The sequence below is a fragment of the Salarias fasciatus genome, chromosome 3 (assembly GCF_902148845.1).
Source record: "Salarias fasciatus chromosome 3, fSalaFa1.1, whole genome shotgun sequence".
Classification (NCBI taxonomy): Eukaryota; Metazoa; Chordata; class Actinopteri; order Blenniiformes; family Blenniidae; genus Salarias; species Salarias fasciatus.
This window is the reverse complement of record NC_043747.1, coordinates 30,173,011-30,193,322: the sequence shown is the minus strand read 5'-3', so window position 1 is coordinate 30,193,322 and position 20,312 is coordinate 30,173,011. Positions and strand designations below refer to the sequence as shown.

Sequence of the window (20,312 nt, the reverse complement as noted above, 5' to 3'; positions counted from 1 at the left end):
TTCAGTAGCGTCTGCGTGTGGCGTTCAGTAGCGTCTGCGTGTAGCGTTCAGGAGCGTCTGCGTGTGGCGTTCAGGAGCGTCTGCGTGTGGCGTTCAGGTGGTATTCGCTTGTGGCGTTCAGGTGGTATTCGCTTGTGGCGTTCAGGAGCGTCTGGCGTTCAGGAGCGTCTGCGTGTGGCGTTCATGAGCGTCTGCGTGTGGCGTTCATGAGCGTCTGCGTGTGGCGTTCATGAGCGTCTGCCTGTGGCGTTCAGGAGCGTCTGCGTGTGGCGTTCATGAGCGTCTGCGTGTGGCGTTCATGAGCGTCTGCGTGTGGCGTTCAGGAGCGTCTGCGTGTGGCGTTCAGGAGCGTCTGCGTGTGGCGTTCAGGAGCGTCGGCTTGTGGCGTTCAGGAGCGTCGGCGTGTGGCGTTCAGGAGCGTCTGCGTGTGGCGTTCAGGTGGTATTCGCTTGTGGCGTTCACTAGCGTCTGCGTGTGGAGTTCAAGACCGTCAGCGTGTGGCGTTCAAGACCGCCTGCGTGTGGCGTTCAAGACCGTCTGCGTGTGGCGTTCAGGAGCGTCGGCGTGTGGCGTTCAGGAGCGTCGGCGTGTGGTGTTCAGGAGCGTCGGCGTGTGGCGTTCAGGAGCGTCTGCGTGTGGCGTTCAGGTGGTATTCGCTTGTGGCGTTCAGGAACATCTGCGTGTGGAGTTCAAGACCGTCAGCGTGTGGCGTTCAAGACCGCCTGCGTGTGGCATTCAAGACCGCCTGCGTGTGGCGTTCAAGACCGTCTGCGTGTGGCGTTCAAGAGCGTCTGCGTGTGGCATTCAGGAGCGTCTGTGTGGCGTTCAGGAGCGTCTGTGTGGCGTTCAGGAGCGTCTGCGTGTGTCTGTTCATACAGCAGAGCAGTGTGGAGGTGATGTTGTTCATGATGGTGTAAAGTTTAGGTTTCCTGTCATGCTGGACCAGCGATGGAGATCCTGAGAGCTGCAGTCTGACTACAACAGGCAGGACTGTTCTTTATTCTGATTGGTTGTTGCTGCGCCCAGCCTTGAGGTGCAGGAGCTCATTTCTGTTGTTGCTCTGCAGTGTTTGCATCCTGTTGTGATTGGATTCCTTCCTGGTCATCAGTGTTCATTGTAAAGACTGTAGAACAGGGCGTTCAGGAGCGTCTGCCTGTGGCGTTCAGGAGCGTCTGCCTGTGGCGTTCAGGAGCGTCTGCGTGTGGCGTTCAGGAGCGTCTGCGTGTGGCATTCAGGAGCGTCTGCGTGTGGCGTTCAGGAGCGTCTGCGTGTGGCGTTCAGGAGCGTCGGCGTGTGGCGTTCAGGAGCGTCTGTGTGTGGCGTTCAGGAGCGTCTGCGTGTGGCGATCGGGAGCGTCTGCGTGTGGCGTGTGGCATTCAGGAGCGTCGGCGTGTGGCGTTCAGGAGCGTCTGCGTGTGGCGTTCAGGAGCGTCTGCGTGTGGCGATCAGGAGCGTCTGCGTGTGGCGTACAGGAGCGTCGGCGTGTGGCGTTCAGGAGCGTCTGCGTGTGGCGTTCAAGAGCGTCTGCGTGTGGCGTTCAAGAGCGTCTGCGTGTGGCGTTCAAGAGCGTCTGCGTGTGGCGTTCAAGAGCGTCTGCGTGTGGCGTTCAGGAGCGTCTGCGTGTGGCGTTCAGGAGCGTCTGCGTGTGGCGTTCAGGAGCGTCTGCGTGTGGCGTTCAGGAGCGTCTGCGTGTGGCGATCAGGAGCGTCTGCGTGTGGCGTTCAGGAGCGTCTGCGTGTGGCGTTCAGGAGCGTCTGCGTGTGGCGTTCAGGAGCGTCTGCGTGTGGCGTTCAGGAGCGTCTGCGTGTGGCGTTCAGGAGCGTCTGCGTGTGGCGTTCAGGAGCGTCTGCGTGTGGCGTTCAGGAGCGTCTGCGTGTGGCGTTCAGGAGCGTCTGTGTGGCGCTCAGGAGCATCTCTGTGTGTCTGTTCATACAGCAGAGCAGTGTGGAGGTGATGTTGTTCATGACGGTGTAAAGTTTAGGTTTCCTGTCAAGTTGGACCAGCGATGGAGATCCTGAGAGCTGCAGTCTGACTACAACAGGTAGGACTGTTCTTTATTCTGATTGGTTGTTGCTGCGCCCAGCCTTGAGGTGCAGGAGCTCATTTCTGTTGTTGCTCTACAATGTTTGCATCCTGTTGTGTTTGGATGAATTCCTGGTCATCCAGTGGCTGCTCTGTGTGGCGTTGGACCAGCATGGAAAACACTCCGCCCTTCAGTGAGACGCCATAAGGTAGGACTGTGTTCTTTATTCTGATTGGTTGTTGCTGCGCCCAGCCTTGAGGTGCAGGAGCTCATTTCTGTTGTTTGCATGGTGTTGTGATTGGATGCCTTCCCGGTCATCAGTGTTCATTGTAAAGACTGTAGAACAGGGCGTTCAGGAGCGTCTGCGTGTGGCGTTCAGGAGCGTCTGCCTGTGGCGTTCAGTAGCGACTGCCTGTGGCGTTCAGGAGCGTCTGCGTGTGGCGTTCAGGAGCGTCTGCGTGTGGCGATCAGGAGCGTCTGCGTGTGGCGTTCAGGAGCGTCGGCGTGTGGCGTTCAGGAGCGTCTGCGTGTGGCGTTCAAGAGCGTCTGCGTGTGGCGTTCAAGAGCGTCTGCGTGTGGCGTTCAAGAGCGTCGGCGTGGCGTTCAGGAGCGTCTGCGTTTGGCGATCAGGAGCGTCTGCGTGTGGCGTTCAGTAGCGTCTGCGTGTGGCGATCAGGAGCGTCTGCGTGTGGCGTTCAGGAGCCTCTGCGTGTGGCGTTCAGGAGCGTCTGCGTGTGGCGTTCAGGAGCGTCTGCGTGTGGCGTTCAGGAGCGTCTGCGTGTGGCGTGTGGCATTCAGGAGCGTCTGCGTGTGGCATTCAGGAGCGACTGTGTGGCGTTCAGGAGCGTCTGTGTGGCGTTCAGGAGCATCTCTGTGTGTCTGTTCATACACCAGAGCACTGTGGAGGTGATGTTGTTCATGATGGTGTAAAGTTTAGGTTTCCTGTCATGTTGGACCAGCGATGGAGATCCTGAGAGCTGCAGTCTGACTACAACAGGTAGGACTGTTCTTTATTCTGATTGGTTGTTGCTGCGCCCAGCCTTGAGGTGCAGGAGCTCATTTCTGTTGTTGCTCTGCAATGTTTGCATCCTGTTGTGTTTGGATGAATTCCTGGTCATCCAGTGGCTGCTCTGTGTGGCGTTGGACCAGCATGGAAAACACTCCGCCCTGCAATGAGACGCCATAAGGTAGGAATGTGTTCTTTATTCTGATTGGTTGTTGCTGCGCCCAGCCTTGAGGTGCAGGAGCTCATTCTGTTGTTTGCATGGTGTTGTGATTGGATGCCTTCCCGGTCATCAGTGTTCATTGTAAAGACTGTAGAACAGGGCGTTCAGGAGCGTCTGCGTGTGGCGTTCAGGAGCGTCTGCCTGTGGCGTTCAGTAGCGACTGCCTGTGGCGTTCAGGAGCGTCTGCGTGTGGCGATCAGGAGCGTCTGCGTGTGGCGTTCAGGAGCGTCGGCGTGTGGCGTTCAGGAGCGTCTGCGTGTGGCGTTCAAGAGCGTCTGCGTGTGGCGTTCAAGAGCGTCTGCGTGTGGCGTTCAAGAGCGTCTGCGTGTGGCGTTCAAGAGCGTCGGCGTGTGGCGTTCAGGAGCGTCTGCGTTTGGCGATCAGGAGCGTCTGCGTGTGGCGTTCAGTAGCGTCTGCGTGTGGCGATCAGGAGCGTCTGCGTGTGGCGTTCAGGAGCCTCTGCGTGTGGCGTTCAGGAGCCTCTGCGTGTGGCGTTCAGGAGCGTCTGCGTGTGGCGTTCAGGAGCGTCTGCGTGTGGCGTTCAGGAGCGTCTGCGTGTGGCGTGTGGCATTCAGGAGCGTCTGCGTGTGGCGTTCAGGAGCGTCTGTGTGGCGTTCAGGAGCATCTCTGTGTGTCTGTTCATACACCAGAGCACTGTGGAGGTGATGTTGTTCATGATGGTGTAAAGTTTAGGTTTCCTGTCATGTTGGACCAGCGATGGAGATCCTGAGAGCTGCAGTCTGACTACAACAGGTAGGACTGTTCTTTATTCTGATTGGTTGTTGCTGCGCCCAGCCTTGAGGTGCAGGAGCTCATTTCTGTTGTTGCTCTGCAATGTTTGCATCCTGTTGTGTTTGGATGAATTCCTGGTCATCCAGTGGCTGCTCTGTGTGGCGTTGGACCAGCATGGAAAACACTCCGCCCTGCAATGAGACGCCGTAAGGTAGGAATGTGTTCTTTATTCTGATTGGTTGTTGCTGCGCCCAGCCTTGAGGTGCAGGAGCTCATTTCTGTTGTTTGCATGGTGTTGTGATTGGATGCCTTCCCGGTCATCAGTGTTCATTGTAAAGACTGTAGAACAGGGCGTTCAGGAGCGTCTGCGTGTGGCGTTCAGGAGCGTCTGCCTGTGGCGTTCAGTAGCGACTGCCTGTGGCGTTCAGGAGCGTCTGCGTGTGGCGTTCAGGAGCGTCTGCGTGTGGCGATCAGGAGCGTCTGCGTGTGGCGTTCAGGAGCGTCGGCGTGTGGCGTTCAGGAGCGTCTGCGTGTGGCGTTCAAGAGCGTCTGCGTGTGGCGTTCAAGAGCGTCTGCGTGTGGCGTTCAAGAGCGTCTGCGTGTGGCGTTCAAGAGCGTCGGCGTGTGGCGTTCAGGAGCGTCTGCGTTTGGCGATCAGGAGCGTCTGCGTGTGGCGTTCAGTAGCGTCTGCGTGTGGCGATCAGGAGCGTCTGCGTGTGGCGTTCAGGAGCCTCTGCGTGTGGCGTTCAGGAGCGTCTGCGTGTGTGCGTTCAGGAGCGTCTGCGTGTGGCGTTCAGGAGCGTCTGCGTGTGGCGTGTGGCATTCAGGAGCGTCTGCGTGTGGCATTCAGGAGCGACTGTGTGGCGTTCAGGAGCGTCTGTGTGGCGTTCAGGAGCATCTCTGTGTGTCTGTTCATACACCAGAGCACTGTGGAGGTGATGTTGTTCATGATGGTGTAAAGTTTAGGTTTCCTGTCATGTTGGACCAGCGATGGAGATCCTGAGAGCTGCAGTCTGACTACAACAGGTAGGACTGTTCTTTATTCTGATTGGTTGTTGCTGCGCCCAGCCTTGAGGTGCATGAGCTCATTTCTGTTGTTGCTCTGCAATGTTTGCATCCTGTTGTGTTTGGATGAATTCCTGGTCATCCAGTGGCTGCTCTGTGTGGCGTTGGACCAGCATGGAAAACACTCCGCCCTGCAATGAGACGCCATAAGGTAGGAATGTGTTCTTTATTCTGATTGGTTGTTGCTGCGCCCAGCCTTGAGGTGCAGGAGCTCATTTCTGTTGTTTGCATGGTGTTGTGATTGGATGCCTTCCCGGTCATCAGTGTTCATTGTAAAGACTGTAGAACAGGGCGTTCAGGAGCGTCTGCGTGTGGCGTTCAGGAGCGTCTGCCTGTGGCGTTCAGTAGCGACTGCCTGTGGCGTTCAGGAGCGTCGGCGTGTGGCGTTCAGTAGCGTCTGCGTGTGGCGTTCAAGAGCGTCTACGTGTGGCGTTCAGGAGCGTCTGCGTGTGGCGTTCAGGAGCGTCTGCGTGTGGCGTTCAGGAGCGTCTGCGTGTGTCTGTTCATACAGCAGAGCAGTGTGGAGGTGATGTTGTTCATGATGGTGAAAAGTTTAGGTTTCCTGTCAAGTTGGACCAGCGATGGAGATCCTGAGAGCTGCAGTCTGACTACAAAAGGTAGGACTGTTCTTTATTCTGATTGGTTGTTGCTGCGCCCAGCCTTGAGGTGCAGGAGCTCATTTCTGTTGTTTGCATGGTGTTGTGATTGGATGCCTTCCCGGTCATCAGTGTTCATTGTAAAGACTGTAGAACAGGGCGTTCAGGAGCGTCTGCGTGTGGCGTTCAGGAGCGTCTGCCTGTGGCGTTCAGTAGCGACTGCCTGTGGCGTTCAGGAGCGTCGGCGTGTGGCGTTCAGTAGCGTCTGCGTGTGGCGTTCAAGAGCGTCTACGTGTGGCGTTCAGGAGCGTCTGCGTGTGGCGTTCAGGAGCGTCTGCGTGTGGCGTTCAGGAGCGTCTGCGTGTGTCTGTTCATACAGCAGAGCAGTGTGGAGGTGATGTTGTTCATGATGGTGAAAAGTTTAGGTTTCCTGTCAAGTTGGACCAGCGATGGAGATTCTGAGAGCTGCAGTCTGACTACAAAAGGTAGGACTGTTCTTTATTCTGATTGGTTGTTGCTGCGCCCAGCCTTGAGGTGCAGGAGCTCATTTCTGTTGTTTGCATGGTGTTGTGATTGGATGCTTTCCTATTCATCAGTGTTCATTGTAAAGACTGTAGAACAGGGCGTTCAGGAGCGTCTGCGTGTGGCGTTCAGGAGCATCTGCGTGTGTCTGTTCATACAGCAGAGCAGTGTGGAGGTGATGTTGTTCATGATGGTGAAAAGTTTAGGTTTCCTGTCAAGTTGGACCAGCGATGGAGATTCTGAGAGCTGCAGTCTGACTACAAAAGGTAGGACTGTTCTTTATTCTGATTGGTTGTTGCTGCGCCCAGCCTTGAGGTGCAGGAGCTCATTTCTGTTGTTTGCATGGTGTTGTGATTGGATGCTTTCCTATTCATCAGTGTTCATTGTAAAGACTGTAGAACAGGGCGTTCAGGAGCGTCTGCGTGTGGCGTTCAGGAGCATCTGCGTGTGTCTGTTCATACAGCAGAGCAGTGTGGAGGTGATGTTGTTCATGATGGTGTAAAGTTTAGGTTTCCTGTAAAGTTGGACCAGCGATGGAGATCCTGCGAGCTGCAGTCTGACTACAACAGGTAGGACTGTTCTTTATTCTGATTGGTTGTTGCTGCGCCCAGCCTTGAGGTGCAGGAGGCTTTTCCTGCTGTTTTGCTACAATATCTGCTACTGTTGTTGAACGTACAATGAGCCGGTGACGACTGAAACGCTGCAACAGCCGATCTGTGTGGTCTGGAACCCAGAGTGGATATAAGCGGTGGGCGGAGCTAAGGTGGCGTCCCCCATAGCGTTCTCACTGATTGTATATAAGAGATGGGCGGAGCTAACGGGGCGTCGAGCACACCAGACTCCACCTATTTCAGCAAGTGTACTGGTGGAGTCACTGGAGGTAATGGGTGGAGTCTGATCTGCTCCAGCTCCAATGAGACTGGGGCTCTTTCTGAAACCAACTTCATCGCCCTCTGCTGGAATTTCCCAGGAATTGCACTTCAGCATGGCTTCCTGTTTCCTGTTGGCGCTCGCTTGGAGCAGCAGTGAAGAAGCTCAGAGCTGCAGTCTGGCTCCAGAAGGACGTCACTGTATTCTGATTGGTTGTTGGACCAGAGGCTTTTCATTGTTCTGCAGTTTGAGTTCTGCTGTTCATCAGTGAGACGGCAGCAGACGTCGTCCTGTCCAGCCATCCGTCTGTCTCTGGAGGTTCTGTCCTTCGTTGTAAAGACAGTGTGGAACCTTTATGTTGTTCTTCGGTTCCAGTTTCATGTTCAACAGAACCATTTCCCAGACTGGACCGGTTCTGAGGTTTCAGGCTTCTGTTCTGAGACGGAGACGTTTGTCCATACAGTGTCCTTAAGGAGACATGTCCGTCCACGTTCCAGCTTGTGCATTGCATTCCAGTTACTGGAGAACAGCATGGCGTTCTTCATTTGGGGGAATAAAGTAAACAAAAGATCCAGTAACGTAAGTGCACGGTGGACGCCATCAGGTCGACAGGAGCATCCAGCCGGTGAGCGGAAACGGGACGCCGCGGGGGAACGGGACGCCGCGGGGGAACGGGACGCCGCGGGAGAACGGGACGCCGCGGGAGAACGGGACGCCGCGGGAGAACGGGGACGCCGCGGGAGAACGGGACGCCGCGGGAGAACGTCACCAGGAGAACAAAAGCAGCGATAGTAGCCCACCATCCCCGAGAAAACGCATCAGCTCTTTCCTCGTCCTGGGCTGTGGGAACTTATCTATCGCCTCAACCTTCCCCTCGCTGGCCGAACACCCTGACCAACAACACGACCCAGATCGACGACAGACGCCTCAGCAAACTCACACCTGGCTAGATTTACAGTGAGCAGAGCTTCCGCTGAAAGGACATAAACAGCTTGCAAACGAGACAAGTGCTCTTCCCATGTATTAGAACACACGACCAAGTCATCCAGGCAAACAGCGCAACCGTCTAGACCGCTAACAACTCCATTCATCAAGCGCTGGAAGTCGCCGGCGCATTCCGTAACCCAAACGACATGACACCGTACGAGTGCAGTCCATTCAGTGTAATGAACACTGCTATCTGTTTAGCCTGCGCCGTAAGCGGCACCTCCCAACAACCTTTCAACAAGTCCAGCTTGGTCACACAGCTCGCCCCCCCACCTGGTCTACACAGTCCTCCATCCGAGGAAGAGGGGACGAGTCGGGCCTGGACACTGCGTTGACTTTTCGGAAGTCAGTGCAGAAGCGTAGATTGTCAGGCTTTGGCTCCAGTATCCACGCGAGGCCCAGCTGGAGGTCCGACGGCTCTGCAGTTTTATTTTCCACCATGTAACAAACTTCAGCTTCGAGCTGCCGCCGCCTCTCAGGATCTACCCTGTAGAACCTTTGTTTAATTGTGGTGAATCACCGACATCAATGTCGTGTTCGATCAAGGTAGTACATGATGGAAGCGTCACCAAAAAGACTCAGGAACTACTTAATCAGCCAACAACCGGAGTGCCTTTAGGCGGATGCAGATAAGCCAAAGAGGTGTCAACTGTTTACAACGATCCACTGTTCCTCAGTCTTCCAGACACCACAGCCTCGTCTGGCTCAGGCGGATCCCCGGGCCCAGCTCCGCCACCACCGGAGCCGAAGCAACACACCGAGGACGAGACTCAGACGGTTTTTCCCCCCGTTGCAACCCGGTGTCTGGAGAGAAGAAAGGTTTTCAACAAGTCGACGTGACAAAGCTGAGTTTTAGCTCTAACGCTCTGGAGGTGAGATCAAATAATCCAGATCAGAGCTCTTTCCACCACCGTATACGGACCCGGAAACTTGGCCTGAAATGGAGACAAACTAAAGGCAGAAGAACAAGGTACTTAGTCTCCCGGCACAAAGTCCCGGTGTACCGCCGCGCATCATAGCGAGTCTTCATTTTCCCCTGTACTAGGGATGCACATTTTAAATTTTTTTTTGACCGATAACCGACGCCCATTCACCGGGTAATAGCCGGTTAATAACCACCCGTCCAGGCCTCACATGTCCACGTGGGTGCGCGTTGTGCGTTGGTCCACGTGACGTAAAATCGTCATGACTTCCTGTCCGCTGGGTCCAGCAGACCAATCCGCGGACGTCCGCGCAGTAGCCAGATTTTGTGACGGCGTTGTACGCAGGTTGCGCCGGTATAGGCATCACCAGAGCGCCACAGCAAACAAAACTTGACGGTAAAAGTGACGGTAGACGGAGCTCCAGCCTGATGGCTCCACAGAAAGACAGAGTGAAAAACTCTTGAACAGAGGAGCAGACTGTCTGGAGCGAGGAGAAGGTCTGCCGACAGAAGTGAGAGTATCTAATCGCTCTGGCGCCGCCCTACCATTCAGAAACAGGGAAAAAGGCTAAATAAACTTTAATATTCAATGATAAAGTACTGACAGTGTATGTGCTTAATTTTCTCCAAATAATCTGTAATAAAGGAGCAGAAACAGTCTGTAGCGCCGAAGCTGAACCCAGAATGAGCCCAAAACGACCCGCGGCATCTGGAGATAAAAAATGTTCAATGTAAAGTGGTTTTGTGCCACATGCGGAAATATGCACAAAGAAGATACACACCCTCCCCTACTGCACAACATGAAGGCAGCTGGAGTTAATCATGACTTTAGGTGTCGTCTGCAGCGCCGTCATTGATCTCTGGAATGTAACCCAGCTGCAGGAAGACGCTCGGCTCTGTGGGGAGCTCCTCCAGCTGGAGTTAAATGAAAATAATAACCGATAGTATTAATCAGTCAAAGTTCCTGTTATCAGTTAACAGTTAAACAGTTAACCATGTGCATCCCTACCCTGGACACCAGCTAACTTCTTCTGAGCTGCTCTGAGCTGTGTGCAGTCCACACCTGAAGCCACTGACAAAATCCATCAAGTTACTTGGAGGATCAGAATCTTTCCAGTTGTCCTGCAGAGCTCCAGGGGCCCCGAACCCTGTGACCGAAGACGAGACCATGTGGCTGAACCCGGTGCCTTCCTGAACCACCTGAGGAGCAGCAAGCAGCACCCAGGCCACTCCTCCTCCCAGCCGCCCTGCATCTGGACGTTTGATGAAACCTCTACAAGCTCCTGACTCAGAGCATGTTAGGCAGAACAGAAGTTATGTTTATTTTAACATCTTCAGGACCTGGTCAAGCAGTTTAACAAGAATTAGACCCTTGGTCGTACTGAATGACACGAGGCAATCAAAACAGAATGAACTGAGACCACAGACGTAGCTGTGATGCTGTGCAGAGGACAGGCAGACGGACACCGTGCACTCTGGCACGTCACGGCCACAGTATCCAGCAGCTGATGTGGACGGTGGCCATGGGCCAACAGTCTATCATCAGATGCTCAAAAGGCAACGAACAGCTGGAATCGGACTGAGAGGCCCCGGCCTGAGAACCTGGTTAGTTTACTCGTCACCTGACTTACGGCCAGACTTACCGTATGCAGAGACATCTCTTCTCAGGCGAGGCCAGAAGAAGTACCTCAGAACCCTGTCATACGTCTTCCTGACCCCAAGATGGCCTCACCGGTCCTGAGAAATCTGCAACCCAATCCTACAAAACTGCTCTGGCACAACAGCCTGGTGAACAGGTTCCCCCACAAACCCTTCAGACTGAGGCGTCCATTTTCTCATTAGCATGCCGTCGTGCAAAAAGGAATGATGAGAACGGCTTCTAACCTCAGAAGGAGAACCGACCCGATCCAAGAGCTCCTCAAGGTACCGCTCGCCTCCTGCTGCTTCACCAGCTCACTGTGAGAAATGGAGCAACAGGAAGCGCAAAATCAGTCACAGGATCCTCGTCTCTGACCGTGTTCACGCTGCTGTTTGACCGAGTCACCACACAAGCCCCAGGAGCTCCAGGCAGCTGAACTCCATCCTCAGGAGCGCAGCGTTCTCCTGGTTCCTGATGAGTCCGACTGGAGGAGGGACACCGGCCACTCTGCTACCGGCAGCCTCATTCCCCAGAACCAGAGCTGCTCCGTCCACTGGTGACGCTGGACGGACACCGTGAGACCTCACCCTGAAAGAAACCAGTCAGGGACCGTCCTGGCCGTGGCACACTCAGAACACTCCGGCCCAGACCCTCTACAGGAGCACAAGAGCCAGGAGAGTTTGTTCAGAAAACATAACACAGAAGCAACGACGAAGCAATCACCGAGCCGGAGTCACAGAATATCCTCACTCACTCACGACGGCCGCCAGAGACCAAGCCCTCGTGGTGAACGGCATGTAGGACCTCAGCTCCGGAGAACCTCAGGGGCAGCCTCCTCTGCTTCACTGTGAGCACAGCGCCACCTGCTGACGGTTCCTGTAGCTCCACCCTGGAGCCAGAGCTGCTGGAGACCCGAGACAGGAGAACGTCGCGGTTCCGTCCTGCCCGTACAGTCCGACTGTTCTCAGTGGTCCAGAGTCCAGATGCAGCTGAAGGGAGGCCGGAGTTCTGATCTGGTCTACAGAACCCCGCGGGTCTCTGGGGACACTCGGGTCTGGGTCAGCCGTCCTGGATCTGGACCTCGGACGCAGGAGTCTGTCTGCTGGACACAGACCTGCTGATTGGACGGTGGGGAATCGGAGACGTCCAGATGAGACAGACGCTGCAGAGTGGACGGAGGACAAAGTCAGTCGCAGCCAGAGTAGGAGTTCCTGCCGACGCCTGTTTCAGTCGTTCTGACGGACCAGAGCTCTGAGACGTCAGACGGACAGGACCGTCCTGGTCGGACGGTCTGGACACTGGTCCTGCAGACGGACGGAGCGCAGCGCCGGCGGCAGAGGGGAGGAGACGCGGAACCTTCTGCTTCACCAGGATTCAACCTGAACGGGCTGCTGAAGACCTGCAGCAGTCACTGGGAGCTGCTGGCCGTCCGTCCAGAGCCGCCCGAAGACACAGGGACACTGCAGGACAGCCGAGGCCTTCGTCACAGATGTGATGCACATTCCAGTGTATTACAAAACACTTGAGGAAGTATACTGGTAAATACAGGTCCTTCTAAAAATGCTCATATTGTGGTGAAGGTCGTTGTTTTCTGTGAAGCAGTGAAAACCATCAGACTGTCAGATGTTCGGTTCGTCCCTCGGCTGGAGCAGTTCAGGCTTTTATTGTTTTAATGTGGAGGATTTTGGCCAAAAAGTGAATAAAAACCAGCCTTTCTCAAAAAGTGAGCATGTTATGAAAAGGTCCTCAGAAGGAGAATCAGCGGTTCATGACTCCAGACCGCCGCCCGGACCGCCCGGACCGCCGTCCAGAGGACATCAAGGACGCCCTCCAGCCAGAGGGGGAGGACAGGAAGACACTTCTGCTCCCAAGTGCATCAGGGCCCCTCAGCGGACCAGAAGAGGGACGGACCCTGAGGAGGCTGTGGAGACGGGCCGGTTTCCAGACCTCGATGGACCTGCAGAAGCAGACCGAGTCTGGAGTAGAACCGTCCGAGCCGCCGTGCTCAGGCGTGTGCAGACACGGGCTCCAGGTCCACACTCCCCAGGTCAAGACACTCCTGAACCAGGACCAGCGCAGACGCTCCGGACCCGGTCCAGGAAGCAGACTGGACTGCTCAGGGTCCACTGGACTGTTTTCAGATGAGAGCAGATTCTGCAGGTCATTCAGAAATCACGGACCAGAGTCTGGAGGAGGACTGGGAGGAGTCCAGATCCAGGACCCAGTCAGTGCTGGTCTGGGGGGCCAGTCAGCTGCTGGGGGTCCACTGGTTTCATCCAGGCCAGGTCATGCAGCTGCTGCCAGGAGGTTCTGGTCCTGCTGCTTCGTGGAGGAAGGTTTCTTCTTTCTCAGCTCACAGAACCAGAACCCCTGACCCTGGTCCTGCTGAGACCTGAACCCAGAGAGGATCTGTGGGATACTGTGAATAGGAGGCTGGAGTCAGCAGACCCCCCACTGGGATGAGCTTCAGGCCGCTATCGAAGCCTCCAGACCCCCCCAGCAGGGCCTCAGGCTGACTGCCTCCAGACCTCCAGACCTCCAGACCTCCAGACCCCCCCAGCAGGACCTCAGACTGACTGCCTCCAGACCTCCAGACCTCCAACCCCCCCAGCAGGACCTCAGGCTGACTGACTGCCTCCAACCTCCACCCCCCCAGCAGGGCCCCCGGCTGACTGACTGCCGTCGGAGCCTCTCGGGAGGCGTCTGAAGGGGAGATGGTCGATCATGAACATGTTTAATGTTTCCGATCGCAGATCCTGTGGTGTGTGGAGCTCCGAGCAGAGCCGTCCACGCCCCCGGAATAAAGCTCCCTGATTGGCTGAACAGCTCCGTCTCACCAAGGTGCTGCTTAACAAAATCCTCTCGCTGTCAGAGCTGGAGGAATATATGTCTGTGAAATATATTGACTATATGACAGAGAAACAGAAAAGCAGAGCTCCTGAACCCAGCCTGGAGACACTGACATTAGTCCTCAATGTCGCTCCTGAGCAAACTGGATTTCCTCCGTTCAGACCCAAACTCATCTCCGCCAGTCCTGCAGTTATCCCGATGTTTTAATTTATCTACCTTATTAACCATCACGAAGAATGGAGAAAAATAATAAATAAAACAAACTTTCCTCTGACTCCTGCCTGCAGAGACAGGCGGACTATGATGAAACTTTCCTAATCAAAGTTCAACGAGTTTTTATTCTGGGGTAAAATATCTAATCTGTGGACATAAAGAATGATTTAAGACATTTGGTGATTTAAAAAAGTAACTTTTATTTGTCATTTGTCCACTGATTCTACTAGTAGCTACTAAGTCTACTGCTCCACTCGGAGTCCAAAGTAAAAAAAGAAAAACTCACATTAATAAACTGAATTATGATCCCATGTGGAGGGTGAATGATCAGAAAATGATCTGAAACTGTTTCCTTATTCTGTCCTGGAACATTTACATTGTCTGACAAGGTCCCGACTCTGTGTGTGTGTGTGTGTGTGTGTGTGTGTGTGTGTTCTCGTATTTCTATCCTTGTTGGGGCCAAATGTCCCCACAAGGATAGCAAAACGTGGAACGACGTGCCTTGTGGGACCTTTTTCCGGTCCTAAGTAGGAGAAACAGTGTTTTCTTGACCATGTTGTTGTTACTGAAAAAGTAAAATGCAAAAACTTTCTTTAGGTTGGCTTTGTGTGGTGTGGGTTAGGGTTAGGGTAAGGGTCAGGGTTAGGGGCTAGACATGAATGGGAGTCAATGGACGGTCCCCACGAGGATAGAAATACGAGACTGTGTGTGTGTGTGTGTGTGTGTGTGTGTGTGTGTGTGTGTGTTATGGTGCATTCACACCGGACGCGTCGCAGGCGTCGTCGACGCCTCGAAGCTGACGCTTGTGACACTTAAAGCACGACGCTTGACACCAGGTGGTCACAAAGCTCGCGACGCTCTTGATGCACGTCAGTTTTATTGGCGCGCTGGAGGCTGATTTCTGTTTCCAGCTATGGCGGATCGCATCAGGACAGCGACAGCGTTGTCGGAAAAGTGGCTATTGGCTGCTCTGCTCCTCTCTGCCTGCAGCAGCAGGGGCGCTGCTGAGACTGACCGCTGTGAGCGCTTTGGGACGGGGAGGGGCTCACGGCACTCGCTGCTCATTGAGGACAGCACGAGACGTCCTGTCACGTCTCCAGAGCACCAGAGAAGGTCGCTAGATCTGTCGCTAGTCGCTTTTGACAAAAATCGTCGCCAAGAGGCTTTGGAAAGTCGCCAGATTTAGCGAGAAATCGTCAAGTTAGCAGCACTGGCTGGTTGGCCCGCATCGGTGCTCGGATCACTCGTAGTGACGTAGCACCGAGGGATCGTCTCTGATTGGTTGACGCTCAGCGGCAGCGCGTCAAAAGTTCAGTTTTCCCAACTCTCAAAAGCAACGCTCACGACGCTCCTGACGCGCCTGACGCGCCTGCCCGCTGCTCCACGACGCTCGTCCACCACAGACTTTGCATAGAAAAGCGCCGCTCAGACGCGTCCGGTGTGAACGCACCATCAGGGGGGCTGACAGAGCGATACCGATGTGATAGAATGAACTGAGGGAATGAATGAGTTCTCTGCTTATTATTGAAGGAGGAGAATGAAGGGAAGCAGCACGAAGTCCCGCTGGACGACGCCATATCTGGAGGAGAGAGGAGCCGGTCTCGCTGAAGACCTGCTGGTGTGTTTCTGCTGCAGAGCGACACACCACACCTGGGAGACCAGAGAGGGAGATCTGGCGATCTGTCCTCTGCTGTCTCTGAATCGGGAAGATTGAAAAAATCCTGGAGTGTGGCGGCCTTACATAATGAAGGTCTGATGTTTATCAGTACATCACAGAAAACACTCACCTTCGTCACAACCTGCTCATTTTCTGAGAAGGACCTGAACGTTAATCTGACTGTACAGAAAGTAAACTGCTGCCCGGGTCGCTTCTTCACTGTCTGGCCTTTCAGTAGTGGAGTGAAGTGACTCACTCAGTGCTGCCCCCCCCCCCCCCCCCCCCCCCCCCCACCAGCCTCCTCACAGCTGAGCCAACAGCGAAGAGCAGCCTCTCTGTGGGTGGAGGCTGTTTGCTGCCATCTAGTGGGCGGCAGCAGTAACAGCAGCTGACAACTTTGTAATCCAAACGATTACATTACTCTACGTTACTCTAATTTAGAAAAGTAATAAAAATGTTTTATTATAGTACTGAAAGAAGAACACGTTATATGTTGGCTGAACATCCAAACTGCAGAGAGAGAGAAGACAGAATACATGTTTTTTTTTTCGGGAAAGTAAAGTGATGGTTAAAGAACAAAGACGCTGAAGGAACCATGGAGGATCAGACATGAGGGACGCAGCAGCAGAGTGGTGCAGTGTGATGCTGGGAGTGAAGACGTGAGGGTTAGATTCCGTCCTGCCCTGGAGCAGGGCAGCGGTCCTGCAGCTGCTCCCGTCCCCCAGGCCTCCTCTGATTGGCTGAAGACAGATCGGTTCTCCAGCTGACGGAGCTTCAGGCTGGAGAACCTTAGAATGAGTCAGAACGCAGCGTCCGGTCTGACCGGGCGGCGCTCCGTCCAGACGGCCGCCGCTCTCAACGCCGTGTTTGGACAACATGGCCGCCCGTCCCTCCACAGGCCCAGCAGGGGGCCACAGCGCCCACTCACACCTGGACCACATCCTGCAGTCAACCCCGGCTCTGGTGAGGCCACATCTGGATGCCACATGTGGCCCGGTCCCGGTCCCGGTCCTGTCCCGGTCCCGGTCCGGCCCGGTCCTGGCCCGGTCTTGGTCCTGTCCTGGCCCGGTCTTGGTCCGGTCCTGTCCTGGCCCGGTCTTGGCCCGGTCCTTCCCGGTCCTGGTCCTGGTCCTGTCCTGGTCCTGGCCCGGTCTTGGTCGGTCCTGTCCGGTCCTGTCCAGTCCTGGCCCGGTCCTGGTCCTGTCTTGGCCCTCCTGGCCCGGTCCTGGTCCTGTCCTGGCCCAGTCCTGGCCCAGTCCTGGCCCGGTATTGATCCGGTCTTGGTCCGGTCCTTGCCCGGTCCTGGCCCGGTCTTGGTCCTGTCCTGGCCCAGTCCTGGCCCAGTCCTGGCCCGGTCTTGGCCTGGTCCTGGCCCGGTCCTGGTCCGGTCCTCTGGCCCGGTCCTGGTCCTGTCCTTCCCCGGTCTTGGTCCGGTCTTGGCCCGGTCCTGTCCCGGTCTTGGTCCTGTCCTGGCCCAGTCCTGGCCCAGTCCTGGCCCGGTATTGATCCGGTCTTAGTCCGGTCCTTGCCCGGTCCTGGCCCGGTCCTGGCCCGGTCTTGGCCCGGTCCTGGCCCGGTCCTGGTCTGTCTTGGCCCGGTCCTGACCCGGTCCTGTCCCGGTCCTGTCCCGGTCTTGGTCCTGTCCTGGCCCAGTCCTGGCCAGTCCGGCCTGGTATTGATCCGGTCTTGGTCCGGTCCTTGCCCGGTCCTGGCCCGGTCTTGGCCTGGTCTTGGCCCGGTCCTGGCCCGGTCTTGGTCCGGTCCTGTCCCGGTCCTGGTCCTGTCCTTCCCCGGTCTTGGTCCGGTCCTGGTCCTGGTCCAGGTCCAGTCCTGGTCCTGTCCTCCTGGTCCTGTCCTGGCCCGGTCCTGGTCCGGTCCTGGTCCTGTCCTGGCCCGGTCCTGGTCCCGGTCCTGGTCCCGTCCTGGTCCTGTCCTGGTCCTGGTCCGGTCCTGGTCCTGGTCCTGTCCTGGTCCGGTCCTGTCCTGGTCCTGGTCCGGTCCTGGTCCTGTCTTGGCCGGTTCTGTGTCTCTATGATCCAGAGCAGTTTGCCACAGTCTCTCCAGGAAAACCCGATAAAGACGGCATGAGCCGCTGCCAGGCCTTCTCCTGACGTTCTACTGGACCGACGCTGAACTCGTCTGTACGAGCAGAGCAACATTCTTCATTCCTGCCACCAAACCAGTTCTCTATGAACAGAGCAGAGCTACGTCTCTGCTGCTACGTCTCCTGACATGTCTTAGTCCGTCTCGCTGCCACGCTCCTCTGTTCCTCCACCGTCCTCCGGTCTCGTCTTCCCTCTAATCCCTTCTCCTCCCTCCCTTCTCCCCCTTCCTTTTCTCATCTTATCCTCTTTTCATTCCCTAACAACCCAAGTGTCGGTGTAAATAAACGTTGACTCTTACGACAGACGGCTCTGGATCAGGGTGAACGGACCACGAAGGGACGGGAGAGCCGCGACGGCGATTCAGACGATTGTTAAAGTTTATCTCCGTAATCGGAGTTAGAAAAAAGCAGCAACGCTGATTGGCGAAGGCCTGGGGGGGGGGAGCCCTCAGGGGAGCCCTCAGGGGAGCCATCGTCACCGTGTGACGCCAACGTGGGAAACGGAGCGTTTTCACGGTGGGAGGGGCTGCCTCTCGAGCAGCACAAACACCAGGAAAGCTCAAACTCAGGCACGAAGGAAAAAAAAACGCTTTGGGGAGTTTTTGGTGAGAACAGAACTATAGAACAAGGGTAACATACAGAAGTGAGTTTTGCGTGATACAGCCCCTTTAACATTCTGGGTCGTGGAGTTCATCGGGTCTGCATCGCCCTCCAGACTCTGTCGGTCCCTCCTTTCTGCCTGAAATCATATATTCCTCATTACTTTTTTTGGCAGTATTAAAGTCTACAAGTATCATGTTTGGCAGTGCAAACAACTTTCCTCTCTCTAGCCTCGAAACCAGCCCCGCCCACTCCTCAGCCCCCCCACTCCTCAGCCCCGCCCACTCCTCATCCACATTGGATTTGGAGTTAAGCTCAGTCTGGACAGGAGCCATAGAAACCTCCTGCAGGGGCGTCGGTTACTGCTTTGACTGACAGCGTACTTCAGCCAATCAGCGCTTCAAAACAAACACGTCATCAAAATGCGTTAGCTTCTCTCAGGGTTGCATTAGCTCATTAGCTCTAGCTTCTCTAAGGGTTAGCATTAGCTCTAGCTTTCTGAGGGTTAGCATTAGCTCATTAGCTCTAGCTTCTCTCAGGGTTAGCATTAGCTCATTAGCTCTAGCTTCTCTAAGGATTAGCATTAGCTCATTAGCTCTAGCTTCTCTCAGGGTTAGCATTAGCTCATTAGCTCTAGCTTCTCTCAGGGTTAGCATTAGCTCATTAGCTCTAGCTTCTCTCAGGGTTAGCATTAGCTCATTAGCTCTAGCTTCTCTAAGGGTTAGCATTAGCTCTAGCTTTTCTGAGGTTAGCATTAGCTCATTAGCTCTAGCTTCTCTCAGTTAGCATTAGCTCATTAGCTCTAGCTTCTCTAAGGATTAGCATTAGCTCATTAGCTCTAGCTTCTCTCAGGGTTAGCATTAGCTCATTAGCTCTAGCTTCTCTCAGGGTTAGCATTAGCTCATTAGCTCTAGCTTCTCTCAGGTTAGCATTAGCTCATTAGCTCTAGCTTCTCTCAGGGTTAGCATTAGCTCATTAGCTCTAGCTTCTCTCAGGGTTAGCATTAGCTCATTAGCTCTAGCTTCTCTCAGGGTTAGCATTAGCTCATTAGCTCTAGCTTCTCTAAGGGTTAGCATTAGCTCTTTAGCTCTAGCTTCTCTAAGGATTAGCATTAGCTCATTAGCTCTAGCTTCTCTAAGGGTTAGCATTAGCTCTTTAGCTCTAGCTTTTCTACACGCAAAGACAGGTGAAATTGTCTTTTCCTGTCAGACCCTCTCCAGCCAGACTCTGATCTGCTTGATTGTTGTAATTCTTGGTATTTCGGCTCTAACTTTCCTGACTGCAGCTTTCAGACGATGGTTAAAGTTAAAGTCCGTTTTCTCCGCTACGCGCAGCGATAGCGTCACTTCCGGTTCAGCCACCAGAATTCGCCCAAAAAATTTGAAAACAAAAAGCGGCAGCGCTGATTGGCTCGGCCGTTTCAGTCGAATCCCCTCTATGGGCTCCGACCAGACTGAGACCAGCTCCACAATCCAGGAATGAATGAGTGGGCGGGGCTGGTTTACCAGGCAAACTTTACTCCTCACAGATTCCAAATATCAGTGTTCCTTTTCAAATTCAAATATGCTCAACTGCTGTTTTGCTGCGAAAAACACACAAAGTAATTTCATTTCAGTTTTAATGAGGCTGAATCCAGCAGACACTCCAGTTAACGTCATTCCTGCCATTTGTTTCTCTTTGTAAACGAGCCTGGCACTAAACGACATCCTGACGTTAGCAAACAAAGCTAACGTTCCTTTAGCTAGCCGCATGACTCAATTTCAAACCAAACCATGACCCAGTCTCAGCTCAGCTTCTGTACCGGTCAACAGCCTGCGCTCTGAAACACTGCTCATACTTCCTGTTTTACCGAGAGCTTCATCCCAGGAAAGACGGGCCGGGGGGGGATCATGACAGTTGTGTTCAGCACCTTCTCAGGCTGGGACTCTACTAGTGCTCGTCATGACAAGGGAAAAAAAAAGACATTTCCTGTAGCTTGTGAGAAAGCAGAACACCTCACTGCGTCTTCAGATCTGGGAGAAGTTTTAACCTGGACCAGTACCTTTTTGAAGTACTTTGTACTGTGTGCCAGTACTACAGTAGTAGTAGGCCAGTCATCTGGAAATGTGAAGGATGAAGATACAGAGCGTTCAGCACGGCAGCATCGGCTGTGTCCTCTGAGACACGTGTCCTCTGAGTGTGACGGTGGAGCAGTGAAGACAGTGAGACTGTTCGTCCAATCAGGAGCCTGGAAGCTGCTGGCTCAGGGACTTCCTGAAACCAGCGGCCAGCTTCCTGTTCTGTGGAGGAACCCTGACGAGCAGTGA

At 54.7% G+C, this 20,312-nt stretch overlaps 1 protein-coding gene across 1 annotated transcript in view; it reads left to right on the top strand.

Moving 5' to 3' along the window:
* Positions 1 to 20,312, top strand: part of tfr2 (transferrin receptor 2) — a 38,084-nt gene extending 17,772 nt beyond the window's left edge. The window contains exons 9-10 of the mRNA XM_030084903.1: positions 7,639 to 7,825; positions 20,200 to 20,312. Of these exons, the coding sequence (XP_029940763.1) occupies positions 7,639 to 7,825; positions 20,200 to 20,312 (300 nt within the window). The remainder of the gene's footprint in view (positions 1 to 7,638; positions 7,826 to 20,199) is intronic.